This window comes from Eleutherodactylus coqui, chromosome 4, assembly GCF_035609145.1.
Source record: "Eleutherodactylus coqui strain aEleCoq1 chromosome 4, aEleCoq1.hap1, whole genome shotgun sequence".
NCBI lineage: Eukaryota > Metazoa > Chordata > Amphibia > Anura > Eleutherodactylidae > Eleutherodactylus > Eleutherodactylus coqui.
The window spans coordinates 109,937,749-109,952,671 of record NC_089840.1 but is presented as its reverse complement, the minus strand read 5'-3'; the positions used below and the strand labels follow the sequence as shown (position 1 = coordinate 109,952,671).

Here is a 14,923-nt window from a genome sequence, read left to right as displayed (position 1 = left end):
AAATAACAGAATAAAACAACAATACATACAAAAGAAAGAGAATAACACAAAGCAGACGCCAACAAAAACCGTCGCCGTATGCGCCCTGTAAACCAAAACCATACATACTATATATCAAAACATCCGAAATAAATAGAGGAACCCATTTCCATACTTTATTTTAGTGTAAATATAAAAATAATTTTTTAAAAAACTATAAATGTTAAAAAAATCATTTTTTTTAGCATTTTACCCCCAATAAAACTAAAAAACGGAAAAAAAAGTCAGTGAAAAAGATATTAAAAAAATAGTCCAATATGTCACGGAAAAAAAAACGCAGCAAAAATAATTTTAGTAGCTAAAGGAAAAAAAATGGAGCAGTAAAATCGCCACATGGGTAAAATCCCTAAAAAGTGTCTGGTCCTTAAGGTACAAAACAACCTGGTACTTAAGGGGTTAAATAAGAAACCATGCAATTGGCACCAGAGAAAAGAAGTGTAAATACGTTGCACTGTGCACTTTTAACCAAGAAAAATGGTGCTCTTAAGGCCGCCTGCAGACGGCCGGGTCAGATTCCGGTGCGAGAATTCTCGCAGCGGGATGCGGTCCCGTGCCCCTGCAGAGGCCTGCAGCTTACCCCTGTTACTGGTGTCTTCATTCTCTGCTATGCGCATGCGCAGAGAGGAGCCGGCCTGTCACCATTGATATTTTTGTGCGGGCCTCTGTGAGACCCGCCCAGAAATAGAACATCCCGCGATTTGTTTACCAGGGAATGTAAACTAGACATGTCTGGAAGTGAGACTGCACTCTGGGAAAATTGTAATGGCTTTGCATTCAGGTTACATGCATGCAGCTGATGCAGGTCAAGGTGATTCTGGAAACGAGTAATCAAATGATTTTTATCAGTAGAGATAAACAATGAAAGTTCCTATTGAATTCCTGTAAAGAGATCTCGAAAGCTGTGAGGAATTGATCTGGAAAGCATACTAGCTAAATAGTTGATAAAGTTGAAAATAGATAGATGTCCATCAGGCCCAATTTATAATCCTACCATATTGATCCAGAGGAAGGCAAAACCCTCCCATGAGGTGGATGCCAATTGTCCCATATTAAGTTATTACTTTCAAGAAAGGCAATCAGACTCATCTTGGACTTGGAAAATATTGAAAAACTGTATCACATTTCATTGTACAATGAAAAACCTTTGTTTGCTATTTCATTTTACGTAAATAAAGTGAATTTCACTTTTACTAGTTAACACATTGGCTGTTATATATGCACAATTTGTTTAAAAAGTCAGTAACCATTTAAGTTTTTGACTTTTGTTCCTGCCAATCAGCAGAATTGACAAGTTGGGTGGGTCTTAGGCAGCCCTATTTGGGTCTTTCTGTTTATAGGATTTCACAGTATAGCTGGAACAGCTCAACTGAGTGAAGTAGGGCCAGCTAATTTTACTCTAAGAAGTGTAGATAAGTCAATATGGAAAACTGCCAAATCTTTGTTCAAGTGCACTGGCAAAAAACATAAAATGCTAAGATAAGCCAGGTCACCATAGGAAAAGCAGACCAGAAGCTAACTATACTGCACAGCAAAAGTTTATTCTAGTCAGCTGCTAACATCCCCAGATTCGATTTTCATTAAATGGTTTAATGAGTTCAAGCAGCAGACTAATTTCAATATGCACTGTTTAGGAGACTGTGTGAATCAAGCCTCCATAGTGGAATTGCTACAAGAAAACCCTACTGAGTGAGTCAAATAAATAAGATAATTGCTGGAACCAAGGGACACAGGTGGTGGACATAAGACAAATGGAGATCTTTCATTTGGTCTGGTAAATCAAAACTTTTAGATTTGTTGCCCTATCCAATGTATAAGTTGTAGAGAAATTAAATGGATAAAGTCTGAATGTGTGAGTCCGACTGTGAAGCACGGTGTGGGGGCTGCTTTGCTTCTGACACTGTCTGAGATTTATACAGAATTGAAGGGACACTTAACCAACATGTCTACCACAGCATTCTGCAGTGACATGCCATTTCATTTAGGTTCCACTTAGTTGGGCCATCATTTGTTTTTCTTAGTTGTAGGAGCTACTTGACAAAAAAGGAGAACAATGGAGTGCTGTATCAGATGACTTCGCCTCCACATTCCTTTGACCTTAACCCCAAAATGATGATTTGGGATAATTTGGACTGGAGAGTCATGGAAAAACAGCAGTAAAGTGCTTAGTATACATAAGCACTTCAAGGCTGTGGGAAAAGTTATACTGATGGTTTCCTCATGAAGTTAGTTGTAAGAAATCTAAGAGTGTGCCACGCAGTTACAAAGGGAGACTTCTTTAAAGCGTATCTGAGTTTTCAACAAGTTTCTAAAATATAAAAAGTTTTCCTTACCCACTCATTTGCTGCTTTATGCACCCTGTTTAACGTTTTTAGGTTCTGATTTTTAGGTGGACTTTCCCATTTTTCTGCTGCCCCACTGTTTGCAATTCACTTTCAGGTAGGGGACATGTTGCAAGCTTACTGTTCTGCTAGTAGCTCACTGTCCTGTACTTCCTTTCCCTCACTTCCCATGCTGAAATGCTAGATTTCTGGTCCAATTAGCAGGGAGGCAATATCTGAACGCCCGCCCTTCTGCTTTCCCAACATGATTGTAGAAGTCAGGCATTCAAATGGTTAACAAACACCAGGAGAGGCAGAGATTGTGAAGATTGCTGACACTATGTAAGCAGGTCTGAGAGCTGTGTATGTGCAGAGAAGCTGATCCTATGAAAACAGTCCCTCCTTCACAGCCAATATGTTCCAGTATCCCTATTACTACAGAGGCCCAGTACCTAACAACTGACATTGGATTTCAGAGGAGCTCAGAGACCCTTAGGCCGCCTGCACACGAGCGGAAATCCCGCCGCAGGATTTCCGCCGCTGAAACTTTGCATAGGAGTGCATTAAAATACGCACTCCTATGCAGACGGCCGCGGTTTGGCCGCGCGAAATCTCGCGCGGCAAACAAACCGCGGCATGTTCTAATTTTCTGCGGGGCACGCACTCACCCGGCCGCCAGTCCGGTCTGCGCATGCGCCGGCTGCGCGGCAGCCGGCACATGAAAGAGCCGGGGCCGCCAGGCGCGGGTGAGTACGCGCTCGTCCCTGCAGGCACTCGGGTCGGATCGCTCGGCGAGAATTCTCGCTGCCGGATCCGACCCGCTCGTCTGCAGGCGGCCTTAATGTCAGCCACTTCAAACCTGATTTTCAGTGGTAAAGCAAAAACATTTTAAATTAAAGTATATTACAAGATTAATGAGCTACACACAGACTCATATGAACAGGCATTGTCTGAAAAGCTACAGCCCCTTTAAATAACACTGGACAACAAAAATGCAATTTTTTCCTTTCTCAAAATAGTTAAACTACCCTAATTTGGGGTCGAGAAACATGAATATGACATTAGATTTTGTTTATTAGCTCTGGTTTTTAAGATATACTAATCTAAAATCAAAGTATTAAAAACATGCTTTGAAGTTCTTTTTTTTCTTAAAATAACTAAACTACCCTAATTTTGGGTCGAGAAAAATGAATGTGACATTAGATTTTATAGATACACAAACTTTTTACAATCACATTGTTTTTACAATCACATGGCATCCTGGATTCTAACCTGAAATTATGGTAAAAAAAACAAGTTGAAGAACCCTTAATTGCATTTTCGTATTGTAATATTTACATATCAATTCTAAGTTTTTAGCATTATGGTATCCGATTTACATTTTAGTTATTCTACTAGGAAATGATTAAAAAAATACCTATTTTCAAGTCCGAAATATTTTTACTATTGACCAGTGTAATCTAAAATATAAAAGAATTCTGAATGAGTATGTGTGTGGAAACTTTTCACTGGCACTGCATATTATACTTAAAGGAGATGTCCCGAGGCAGCAAGTGGGTCTATACACTTCTGTATGGCCATAATAATGCACTTTGTAATATACATTGTGCATTAATTATGAGCCATACAGAAGTTATAAAAAGTTTTTTACTTACCTGCTCCGTTGCTAGCGTCCTCGTTCCCATGGAGCCGACTAATTTTTGGCCTCCGATGGCCAAATTAGCCGCGCTTGCGCAGTCCGGGTCTTCAGCAGTCTTCTATGGAGCCGCTCGTGCCAGAGAGCGGCTCCGTGTAGCTCCGCCCCGTCACGTGCCGATTCCAGCCAATCAGGAGGCTGGAATCGGCAGTGGACCGCACAGAAGAGCTGCGGTCCACGAAGGTAGAAGATCCCGGCGGCCATCTTCAGCGGTAAGTATTGAAGTCACCGGACCGCCGGGATTCAGGTAAGCGCTGTGCGGGTGGTTTTTTTAACCCCTGCATCGGGGTTGTCTCGCGCCGAACGGGGGGGGGGGTTTAAAAAAAAAAAAACCCGTTTCGGCGCGGGACATCTCCTTTAAGAGTAATTATTGCATATATGTCATATCTATATTGTATGTATATCCAAAATTCTTGCAAAATTTTCATGCACATATTCAAGAGTAGATAGACAGATAGATAGATATAAGATAGATAGATAGATAGATAGATATGAGATAGATAGATAGATAGATAGATAGATAGATAGATAGATATGAGATAGATAAATAGATAGATAGATAGATAGATATGAGATAGATAAATAGATATGAGATAGATAAATAGATAGATAGATAGATAAATAGATAGATAGATAGATAACTAACGTATTCTCTGCTTATTTGTTATAATAGATCTTTCTTTATTCAACCTTACAGCAGATGCAACAATGGATTACCACTTCTCTATCCAACCAAGGCACCAAGTCCAATGGCTACAGGGAAGATAATGAAAGGAGCTGACATCAGTGTCTGTACAGCACACGGCTTGTACTTTTGGATTCTACCTTTTTAAGGTCCTCATTTTACTGTGTTTAAGAATTTTTTAGAACAATGGGAAACTGTGTCCTAGTCTCATGGATTACTGCACTGTCACTGATGGCAATAATAACTGAGGCCGACATTAAAAAAAGTAACACATTCATCACAGAATCGGACCCAGCCCGATGTATGAGGCACCATTATGTAGATTCTATCAATCATCCACAGCACAAGTGCACTGCAAAGGTAAAGTCACTGTCTTTTCTTTTGCTATCTTATTATATTTGTACCTCTTCCTACATTATTCTAATCATACTGGATGGCTATTATATTGGATCTAGCACAGAATCCCATTACAACTCTTGAATGGTGTTCTTCTCAAATAAAAAGTCCATTATCAGTAGAATATAAAGAAATAAAAAAAAACACTGAAAAAAATGTGCTCTAGAGTAGGGGTAGTATTCTCAAACAGGTGGTCTTTTGGAGAGGTCTTTCTGTATGTTTATGGGAAAATTGTTTAAATGCTTTGTTGTTTAACTTGTAGGTCCTTGCATAAAACGATATTGAGACTGATAACTATTTTTAAAGGCAAAGCTATGTAGTGTTGGTTTAACCCCTAAGTGACAAACCCTTCAAAGTGCAGTAAAAATCTGTTAAATTATTTCTGCGGTCAGTCTGATTATGTCAGGATTTATATAGGGGACTTTTTTGCAATTTTTTTTTACACTTTTTAAAAAAATATATATTTTTTTAACCCTGAATTTAAAAACTCCTAACATTTTTCTTTTTTTTTTGTCAACGATACTGTGTGAGGGCTTTTTTTTATGGAAGGATGAGTGGTACTTTTAAATAGTACCATTTATTGATTCATGCGACATTTTGATCGCTTTCTATTCCATTTTTTATAAGGTGTGATTGGCAAAATAGGCTATTTTCGCAATGTTTTTTTTGTATTTTTCTTCATGGCATGCACCGTGCAGGTTAAATGTGCTAATTTTTTTTTTCTGGGTTGTTACAAATGTGGCAATACCAGATTTGTGTTTTTTTATTTATATAGTAAAGAGGGAAAGGTAGGGTTTTGATGGTTTTATTTATTGTTTTACTTTTTTAAAATACTTTCTTCAACTGTTTATTTTTGTCCCACTAAGGGATTTGAATATCCCTATTTTTTGTCATTCTTATAACGCACTGCGATACTTCAGGCTGATCCTTGTAGACCACCATAGCTGGCAGACCTGGATGCCATATTCAAGCCTTCAGATGCCCTGGCAACCCATCTGGACCTTGTGGTCATATCACAGGGGCCCAATGGGTGACATAGGGAGCACCCTCCCTTTGTCAGCCTTTTACATGCCACAATCTCATTGACTACAGCATGTAAAGGGTTAATCAGTGGGATTGGAGGTTTTGAGCAAGTGCCAGGCTGTTATCCAACATTCGAGCACCTGCTCCTCTTGGCATGAGACCCATGTTAGGTTTCTGATGCAGCACCGTAAAAAGGTGATGACTTTAGAATAAAGCTCCTTAATGGCCACTGTCAAAAAGAGTATAATTGGTCATTAGGGGTTATGGCACACCCAATAGTGTAGCATTAAGGACTGCAATAGTCACACTTGTGACTGGGATTCAACAGACCCTTGTGTCATATCAAGCAGTTTATGGCGGACTATGCAAATGCCTGCCACTGGCCATTGCCATACAACCTGTCCCACAAAATAATTAGCCCTCATACATCTATTTTGACAGAAAAAAAGGCAAGGATTAAAAAAAATGAAAATGAAGACTCAAAAATGACTGGTAGTTAAAGGGCTAAGACAAATACGTTTCTGACCATCCTCTCATTTAAACTGCTGCAACCAAAAGCTTTATTTAAGTACTTTTTTATTTTCTATTAGTAGGGTCACCTTCAAAACAGAGGGGTAGGAAAGGGTCAGGCTACAGATGCAGCAATGTTAAACTTGATTGTGATAACTTAGTTATCTTATCTTCAGCCATTAAAAACCAATTGCTCTCTTAACTCATTGTAAAGAAGTTAAAGGTGTAAATAAACTATGGTGCAGAAAGTTATCACAACACATTAAAAGTATTGTTAAACTCTGATACATCTGTACACCAGGGAAACTTTTAGGCATTCTTGTTATGTAACCTATTTTCAGCTGTAGCTTTACAATATACTTAATTGGTATAGGCTTTAAATCCACACTGCCTGAGGGAACATCCCTTGGAATGTGTAGCTCATTTTAAAGCATCTTTATCCTTCAGATAGAAACAAACAAATCCAGGTAAACATTAAACATATACGTCTAATATTCTGCTGTGTACCATACCCGCACAATGTATTGGCTTTAGATGCAAAAAATTAAATGTATCTAACCTTTTAAAAAAACTTTTGATATGTTAAAGTCACGATAGAAGTTTTAATTAACGAATATCCAATTGCTGAGAACTAGAGATGAGCGAGCATACTCGCTAAGGACAATTACTCGATCAAGCATTGTCCTTAGCGAGTATCTCCCCGCTTGAAAGAAAAGGTTCGGCTGCCGGTGGCTGAGAGGTGAGTTGTGGCAGTGAGCAGGGGGCGGAGAGAGGGAGAGATCTCCCCTCCGTTCCTCCCCGCTCTCCCCCGCCGCCGGCAGCCGAATCTTTTCTTCCAATCGGGCAGGTACTCACTAAGGGCAATGCTCGATCGAGTAATTGCCTTTAGTGAGTATGCTCGCTCATCTCTACTGAGAACCCAATTGATTGCTAAAATGAAGAGGCAGATTTATGAAAACTGTATAAAAGAAAAAATGTATTCGTTACCACTGGCAAAACTACTACACATTATTATAAAATACTATAAAAAAAAATACTATGAGAAATTAATACTGTTCTGTTATTAGCTGCTATGGGCAAGAAGGGCAGTTTTTCTTTCCGACAATTTCATACATTTCCCACATAGACTTTCTATTGAGCCTGCTCCAAGATGAGCACTTCTGTCCCTTTATTTTACCAATCGGTGAGGTTTCAGTATGTGTCCACTGATTAAAACGTCTGACATGTTCCATATCGTAAGTCAAGTTTTTTGAAAGTTCAGTTATATTTTAAAAGTCATGACATGCAATTCTCAAGTCATAGCCCTACCCTTAAAAATACTGAAGAAGCAGATTCCTTCTTGTAGGGTTGGGCTTCACAACATGATCGTTGTAAGATACCTACTTTTTCTTAATATTAACATATCTTAGACTTCTACGAATTGTACTTTTGTATAATGTCTTAACTACAGGGAGTTATGCCTGAATTTGTAACCGCCCGTAAATATTTGTAATTGGGTGGTAGACTTAAGGTCTTGATTTCATGCATGACATAAAGCAATGTGCTTAGATTTTTGCAATGTCTTGGTGTTACCTATAACTATAATATACAGCGCCATGAAAATGTATTCACCCCCTTCTCGATTTCTTTGTATTTTAATACATTTGTCATAAGGAATAGTTTCAAATCTCCAAAATTTATTTTTTTAGACAAAGAAAACATGAGTAACCATGAGATGCAGTTTTTAATGATTTCACAGCATAGCGATTTGCTTCCAGTGGTACCCAAGAAAAGAACCAGACTGATGGCACAATACAGTATTACCTATAGCACACCACCTTTCCCACAACTTTGCTTAGGATTGAGGTACTGGGCTGTCCCTGATACTTAGGTGATTGATATCCAGCAGTGAAACCAGACCAAAGGAATAGTAGCAGGCACAGTTACTATGTGCACCAGAAAAGTACTGGGAAGGATAGCACAGAGGGTTGGGGGTCACAAGAGTATAGTAATGGGGGTCAGGTATTAGCTATTTGGATAGTGGTATGCAGTAGCAAGGAATACACATGAGACTAATCAGACAAGCCATGGTTCTGGCAATGGTGGTTATGTAGAGCATTGTTTCCTAACTCCAGTCCTCAGGGACCCCCAACAGGTCATGTTTTCAGGATTTCCTCAGTATTGCACCGGTGATGTAATTATTATCAGTGCCACAGATATTGTCGCAGGTGTTCTTACTATAGGATATCCTGAAAACATGACCTGTTGGGGGTCCTTGAAGACTGGAGTTGAGAAACACTAATGCAGAGCAATTCTAGTAAGAGCAATGTGTTATTGAAATTAGGTGGGAAAAAATTCACTTTTAGGGAACTTATCACCTAAACCAGTGTTCCCCAACTCCAGTCCTCAAGGACCACCAACAGCTCATCTTTTCAGGATTTCCTCAGTGTTGCACAGGTGATGTAATTATTGTCAGTGCCTCAGACATTGCCACAGGTGTTCTTACTATAGGAGATCCTTAAAACATGACCTGTTGGTGGTCCCTGAGGACTGGAGTTGGGGACCCCTGACCTAAACCGCAGACAACATGAACCCGGGGCAGGTATGCCCATTGCTTATGTGTACAGTATGTGTTATTCTGAGATGCTGTGGTGTTTTAGAACAAACTCACTTTGAAGTTTGAACAGAGCTCCGAGTCAAAGAAGTGAGCCGCACAGGCCTCTCCCTGCCTGCAGCATGTTGACTGAAACCTCCCCCCCTATACATAAAAGGGGGGAAAGCTGTCACTGCCTCTTTGATTCGGAGCTCCGTTCTGAGTCAAATTTCAAAGTGTGTTTATTCTGAAACACTGCTACCTTTCAGAATAACGCATACCTGGGGATAATGGTTATACCTTCATAGTTCGGCAGTATGAACTGGGTGACATGTTCCCTTTAGCATACTGCGGGTACAGGTGTAGCAAGGTTTAACTTTACTATGATAACTTTCTCTTAAGTAATTTGATAAACAATTGTTCTCTTATTTTAACACAACAAAACTCACTGTAAAGCAATAGAAAGACAAAAAAAAATGGCATAGAAAGTTACATTAGTGCATTAAGTCACAAGTTAAACATTGTTGTATCTGTAGTTGGTGTTCCCAAAGATTACCTACCACAGGTCATATATTGATGGTCTTGGCCATCAATGCTCTACCACAGGATATCCCTTTAATACAACAAAAGCTGTACTTATAAAACGTATATTGGTTCTCTTTCAGCCCACGCAGTGCATTATAATGACCAACTTTGCAAAGTTTTATGAATGATTATAATGAGTCTGAGAATGTGAAGTGATCACGAAGACATTTCCCATGATGTTTGTTGCCTGCTAACTTTAAACTTTAGGAAGTGTGTCGTTTTCAGAGAAGTGTCTTGGAATGATAACATGTGATCGGTGATAACATGGGAAACACAGTTCATTTAGCCCATTCTGGGGAGCTGGAACTAGAAAGATCCAGATGTTGAGATGTTTCAAGGGAACTGTGCTGTACTGCAAAGTTGATTCTTAAAATGTTCTCCAGTATTCTGCAAGTAACACATTAGTCAACGACTGAGATGCTCATACAGGGAAGCATGTCAAATAGCAAATATCATTCTCCCCAATGCTTAGTCCCATCCTTAGAGAAGAGAATGGAGGAATGATCATATAGCTTATCATCCTGTTTGGAGAGAGAGTTAAAGGGGTTGTCCCGCGGCAGCAAGTGGGTCTATACACTTCTGTATGGCCATAATAATGCACTTTGTAATATACATTGTGCATTAATTATGAGCCATACAGAAGTTATAAAAAGTTTTATACTTACCTGCTCCGTTGCTGGCGTCCTCGTCTCCATGGTGCCGACTAATTTTCGCCCTCCGATGGCCAAATTAGCCGCGCTTGCGCAGTCCGGGTCTTCAGCAGTCTTCTATGGAGCCGCTCGTGCAGAATGCAGGCTCCGTGTAGCTCCGCCCCGTCACGTGCCGATTCCAGCCAATCAGGAGGCTGGAATCGGCAATGGACCGCACAGAAGAGCTGCGGTCCACGGAGACAGAGGATCCCGGCGGCCATCTTCAGCGGTAAGTATTGAAGTCACCGGAGCGCGGGGATTAAGGTAAGCGCTCCGGTAAGCTTTCTTTACCTCCCTGCATCGGGGTTGTCTCGCGCCGACCGGGGGGGGGTTGAAAAAAAAAAAAACCCGTTTCGGCGCGGGACAACCCCTTTAAGCACAGGCTCACTCCACAGTGGAATTAGGATCGGCAATAACAATGGGGGTCTATCTTACTACAGGCATGAACACTGTATCACATGTGACCCACTCAAAACATTAGACGTGAAAAGGCCTATTAAAGATACAAGAGTGATGTGGCTCTTATAAACAGGCATATTGTTTATATAGGTTGTCCTGAGAGGAATAACTCTTTTAAAGGGGTTGTGCCAGGATTTAAAGTTTTCCCCTAGCAACAGGATAGGGAATACCTTTCTGATTAGTGGGGGTTTGACTACTGGAATCCCACTAGTCTTAAGAATAGGGGTCCTTAAGGTCCCTGTATGAATTGTTTGGCGGTCAATGGGACTATTGGAGATAGTTGAGTTCTTGATATCTCCAGCAGGCCCATTGGAATGAATAGAACAGCAGTGTGTATGCTCAACTGCTACTCCATTCATGAGGGGACCTTCAGGATGTTCTCGGGATCAGTGGGAACCCTATCGATAAGAAAGTTATCCTCTATCCATAGGATAGGAGATAACTTTCAATCGCAGCACAACCCCTTTAACTACAAGTTATATGGTTTAGACCCAGTGTTATAAAAATTGCTTGTGCACCTAGTCTATAATAGTATCTGAAGCTGCCAACATTAGGGAAGCCAGATTTTACTCCTGAGCCACTAGCTGTATATGTTTGTACATTCAACTCCAGTGTTCGGTGCATTATCATAAATGAAAGACACTTGGAGAACATAGCCACACAAGGAAAAAATGAATAATTGGCACAATGATCCACAGCTGTCCATTTTTGATCTTCTGAAAAGTCACAGGTATGCATGTATGCACCAGGCATTAGGTTTTCACTCATCCTTGGAGTGTCATTGAATAGTTACCATATGTGAATGCACCCTGTAATCTTCAAGAGACAAGTAAGGACTATTTTCAGTGCTGTGATGTGCGGCAATGGTTAAACACATCAGTGTTATTGTTTTCTCTGTGATCTATTAGAAAAAGTTGGTTACATGTTGGCATCGCTACACATAAATGCTGTTACACTTCTGGAAAGTATTGTTATTGTTAGCTGTCCAGACACCTAGGGAGAATGTGTGTCATACCGCCGCATGAAGCAAGGATGGGTTAGTATTTCTGCTTTATTTTATAGGTTCTTATGAGGCTTCTTAGTGATATTGCTTTATTTCAAGTGAATTATTGTTGTGATCTTATTTTACAGATAATTTACAGATTCATTTTTTACCTAGTCAGAAAAAAAGCATATAATAAACCGACAGTATTTACAGTCTGCAATCAGTTTTTGTCCATACAATTGGGTGACAGCAAATTTTTTTACATCACGCTTCTTTCAGGGCTCAGTCACATGGGCGTTTTTTTGCCCGATTTGCAGATGCGCTTGCGATCTGCAGATATATATACCCAATGCTTTGCATTGGGATCGGTCACATGGCCATTTTTTATGCGGATGTGCCTAGAATTATATGACACAGCAATTCGCAGAACGCATGTAACTGCATTCTGCGCAAATCGTTGTTCTTGTATATGCACTCAGTGGGGCCGGTGGCAGCAGCATTGGGAACATATACTAAAGATCGTTCTCCTCTGCCACAGCTGTAACAGCTGTGGCCAAGAAGTACAATGTTCTGCCATTGAATTCAATGGAGCCGGCAATACAGCCAGCTCCATTGAAAGCAATGGGCGGGCTGCCGGTAAGCGCTGTATTAATTTTCGGGGAAGGGCTTTAAATATAAGCCCTTTCCTGAAAACCATCCAAAAAAGTGTAAAAAATGTAAAAAAAATATACTTACCTTTTTGCAGCTGCCGGAGATTAGCGGCGTCCAGCCGACTCTTCTCCTGAACTGCCTTCTCTAGTATTCAGCAGGTGGGAATATAAAATTTCCGCCTGCTAAATGGGCTGCCTCTGATTGGTCACAGCCCTCAGCCAATCAGAGGCAGCTCTCACTCACCCATTCATGAATTCATGAATGGATGAGTGAGTGCTGCCTCTGATTGGCTGAGCACTGTGACCAATCAGAGGCAGCTCTCAGCTGTCATTTATCAGTTTTGCACACAAAACAAAATCACATGAAAAAACGCCCGTGTGACTAAGCCCTCAAGCTAGAGAGATATAACTTTACCTGTGCCCCCACCCCTACTTAGTTCTCTATTGGTATCCAGTGGTTACAACCTGTAGGCTCAACTCTTTTACTGGTCATGCACGCTCTGTGCATTCAAATTCTGTGATGATAACAAAGTTTGTATAGTCGTGATTGTGCACTCCTCAGTAATGGGTAATGAGGCATTGTGGGAGTTGTAGTTTTTGCACTTGTTGGCAGTCATTTTAAATAGCAATGTGGAAATCTGAAGCTGGCTGGAAAGCAGTGGTGGCGCACGTCAGCAAAAAAGGTACTGGAGGCTTGCTTAATGATTTAGATGGACGTTTGGAATGATGGCATTAAGTGGAAATATCAAGGAAATTTTGAACATTTCCCCCAGTCTCCAGAATACCCCTTTAAGAGCTTTCCAACTGCCTCCGTTACATCACACTACTGTTTGACTATAGTACCCATTTAGTTTGCTCAACCGCCATGCTATGCATGGTCCTTCTCAGACTAATAATTCTGCTGTATGTGTATTCTGCTATTTTCACACCAAAAATTTGCAAAAAAAATCCACAATGAAATCTGTATATGATTTTGTTGAGATTTGACGTGGATTTAGTTACGGGATTTCACCCATGGTATTGAACTGAATGAAATCCACAATAAGTTTTCCGCAACAAACGGACCATACTGTAGATTTACAAATCGGCAACATGACTTGAATTCTTAGCAGAAATACTCGTTCGTTAGTGTATAGGGTTTGTTAAATGTTCATTCACTAATACTCTACTGTACATAATTGAGGAATTTCGGTTTCGAAAAATTCTGGAACTAGTATGTGATATCTGAGGCTGATCTTCTGGGTTAATGTAGCTACTATAGGTTAAAGTACTGTACATGCTCACTCATTAATAATAATCTTTATTTGTATAGTGCCAACCTATTCTGCAGTGCTTATTTTCCATTCAAGCTAGGATACCACTAGAGATGTACTCGAGTCAATGGTATGTGCACATGCTGCCCCAAGTTTCTTCCAGGTGCCAGGGTATGGTAGAGTGTTCTGAAACAAGGCCTCCTGTGACTTGATTTTTTTTTTAACTGAAAGAAACTGCTCTGATGGTGCCCACAACCTACAGAGGGCAATTTCTATGGAGAATACACATAAGTGTAACAATGGTTGGTCACGTTTCCCACTAGTGCCATGACCTGGTGCTGAAAAGAAGCAATGATGGAGATGCATGGACAGTCGTATGACCTCAGTGTGAGCAACATGTATCACCAACCTGCATTGCAGTCATGTGATATACAATAATTTGCAAATGATCCGCTGCCAATGTTGTGTGCCCACCTGTGTGCTGTACAGAAGCCAAAAGGCGGACTTACTTAGAGAGAAGGGAGAGGACAGGTCGAAGACAAAGGGGTTTCTCATGCCAGTCAGCAATATGCTGATAAAAGCTTCAACCCTTCTCAAAAGTCAGGCTCCTCTCTTTCCTCCTAGCCACCCATAGAGAACCTGTAGTGGCCATCTAACACTGCCCAAAGTGTCCCACCTAACATTCTGACAGGGTGCACTTTGGGAAGTGGGGATAAGAGTGGTAGGGACTGTATTAAAAAGTAGGTAGGAAAGGCTGGCCAGAGAGCGTAGAAGAAGAAGAGACACACAGACCATCCAGAGAGTGACAGTGCTCCAAAGAAACTCTCCAATAATGTAACTGAAAAGTGGGGACTCGCCTAATGCAGTGGTAAAGCCCTAGTTATTAGGCTAACCACCACACCTAGAAGCCACTTCTGTCTTCAGAAGAAGCTTTTAGGGTATATATTGTAAGAGGAATAAACCCCCGTTCAATCAGGACATCCAGTGTGAGTGCGCTGGTGGTTACCCAATGACATATGGTCCTGGTGGTCAGAACAAAGCTAGACAGAGAAAAAACAATGCT

General features: G+C 40.6%; 1 protein-coding gene and 1 long non-coding RNA gene across 5 annotated transcripts in view; one reads left to right on the top strand and one right to left on the bottom strand.

Moving 5' to 3' along the window:
- Positions 1–14,923, top strand: part of NDP (norrin cystine knot growth factor NDP) — a 118,183-nt gene that overhangs the window by 56,745 nt on the left and 46,515 nt on the right. For all 4 annotated transcript variants that reach the window (XM_066599980.1, XM_066599982.1, XM_066599978.1 and 1 more), the window contains one exon: positions 4,751–5,098. In XM_066599980.1, the coding sequence (XP_066456077.1) occupies positions 4,925–5,098 (174 nt within the window). In that variant the 5' untranslated portion in view covers positions 4,751–4,924. The remainder of the gene's footprint in view (positions 1–4,750; positions 5,099–14,923) is intronic.
- The window catches only part of LOC136625625 (uncharacterized), a 54,379-nt gene that overhangs the window by 23,728 nt on the left and 15,728 nt on the right, over positions 1–14,923 (bottom strand). The gene's annotated exons all lie outside the window — the stretch shown is intronic.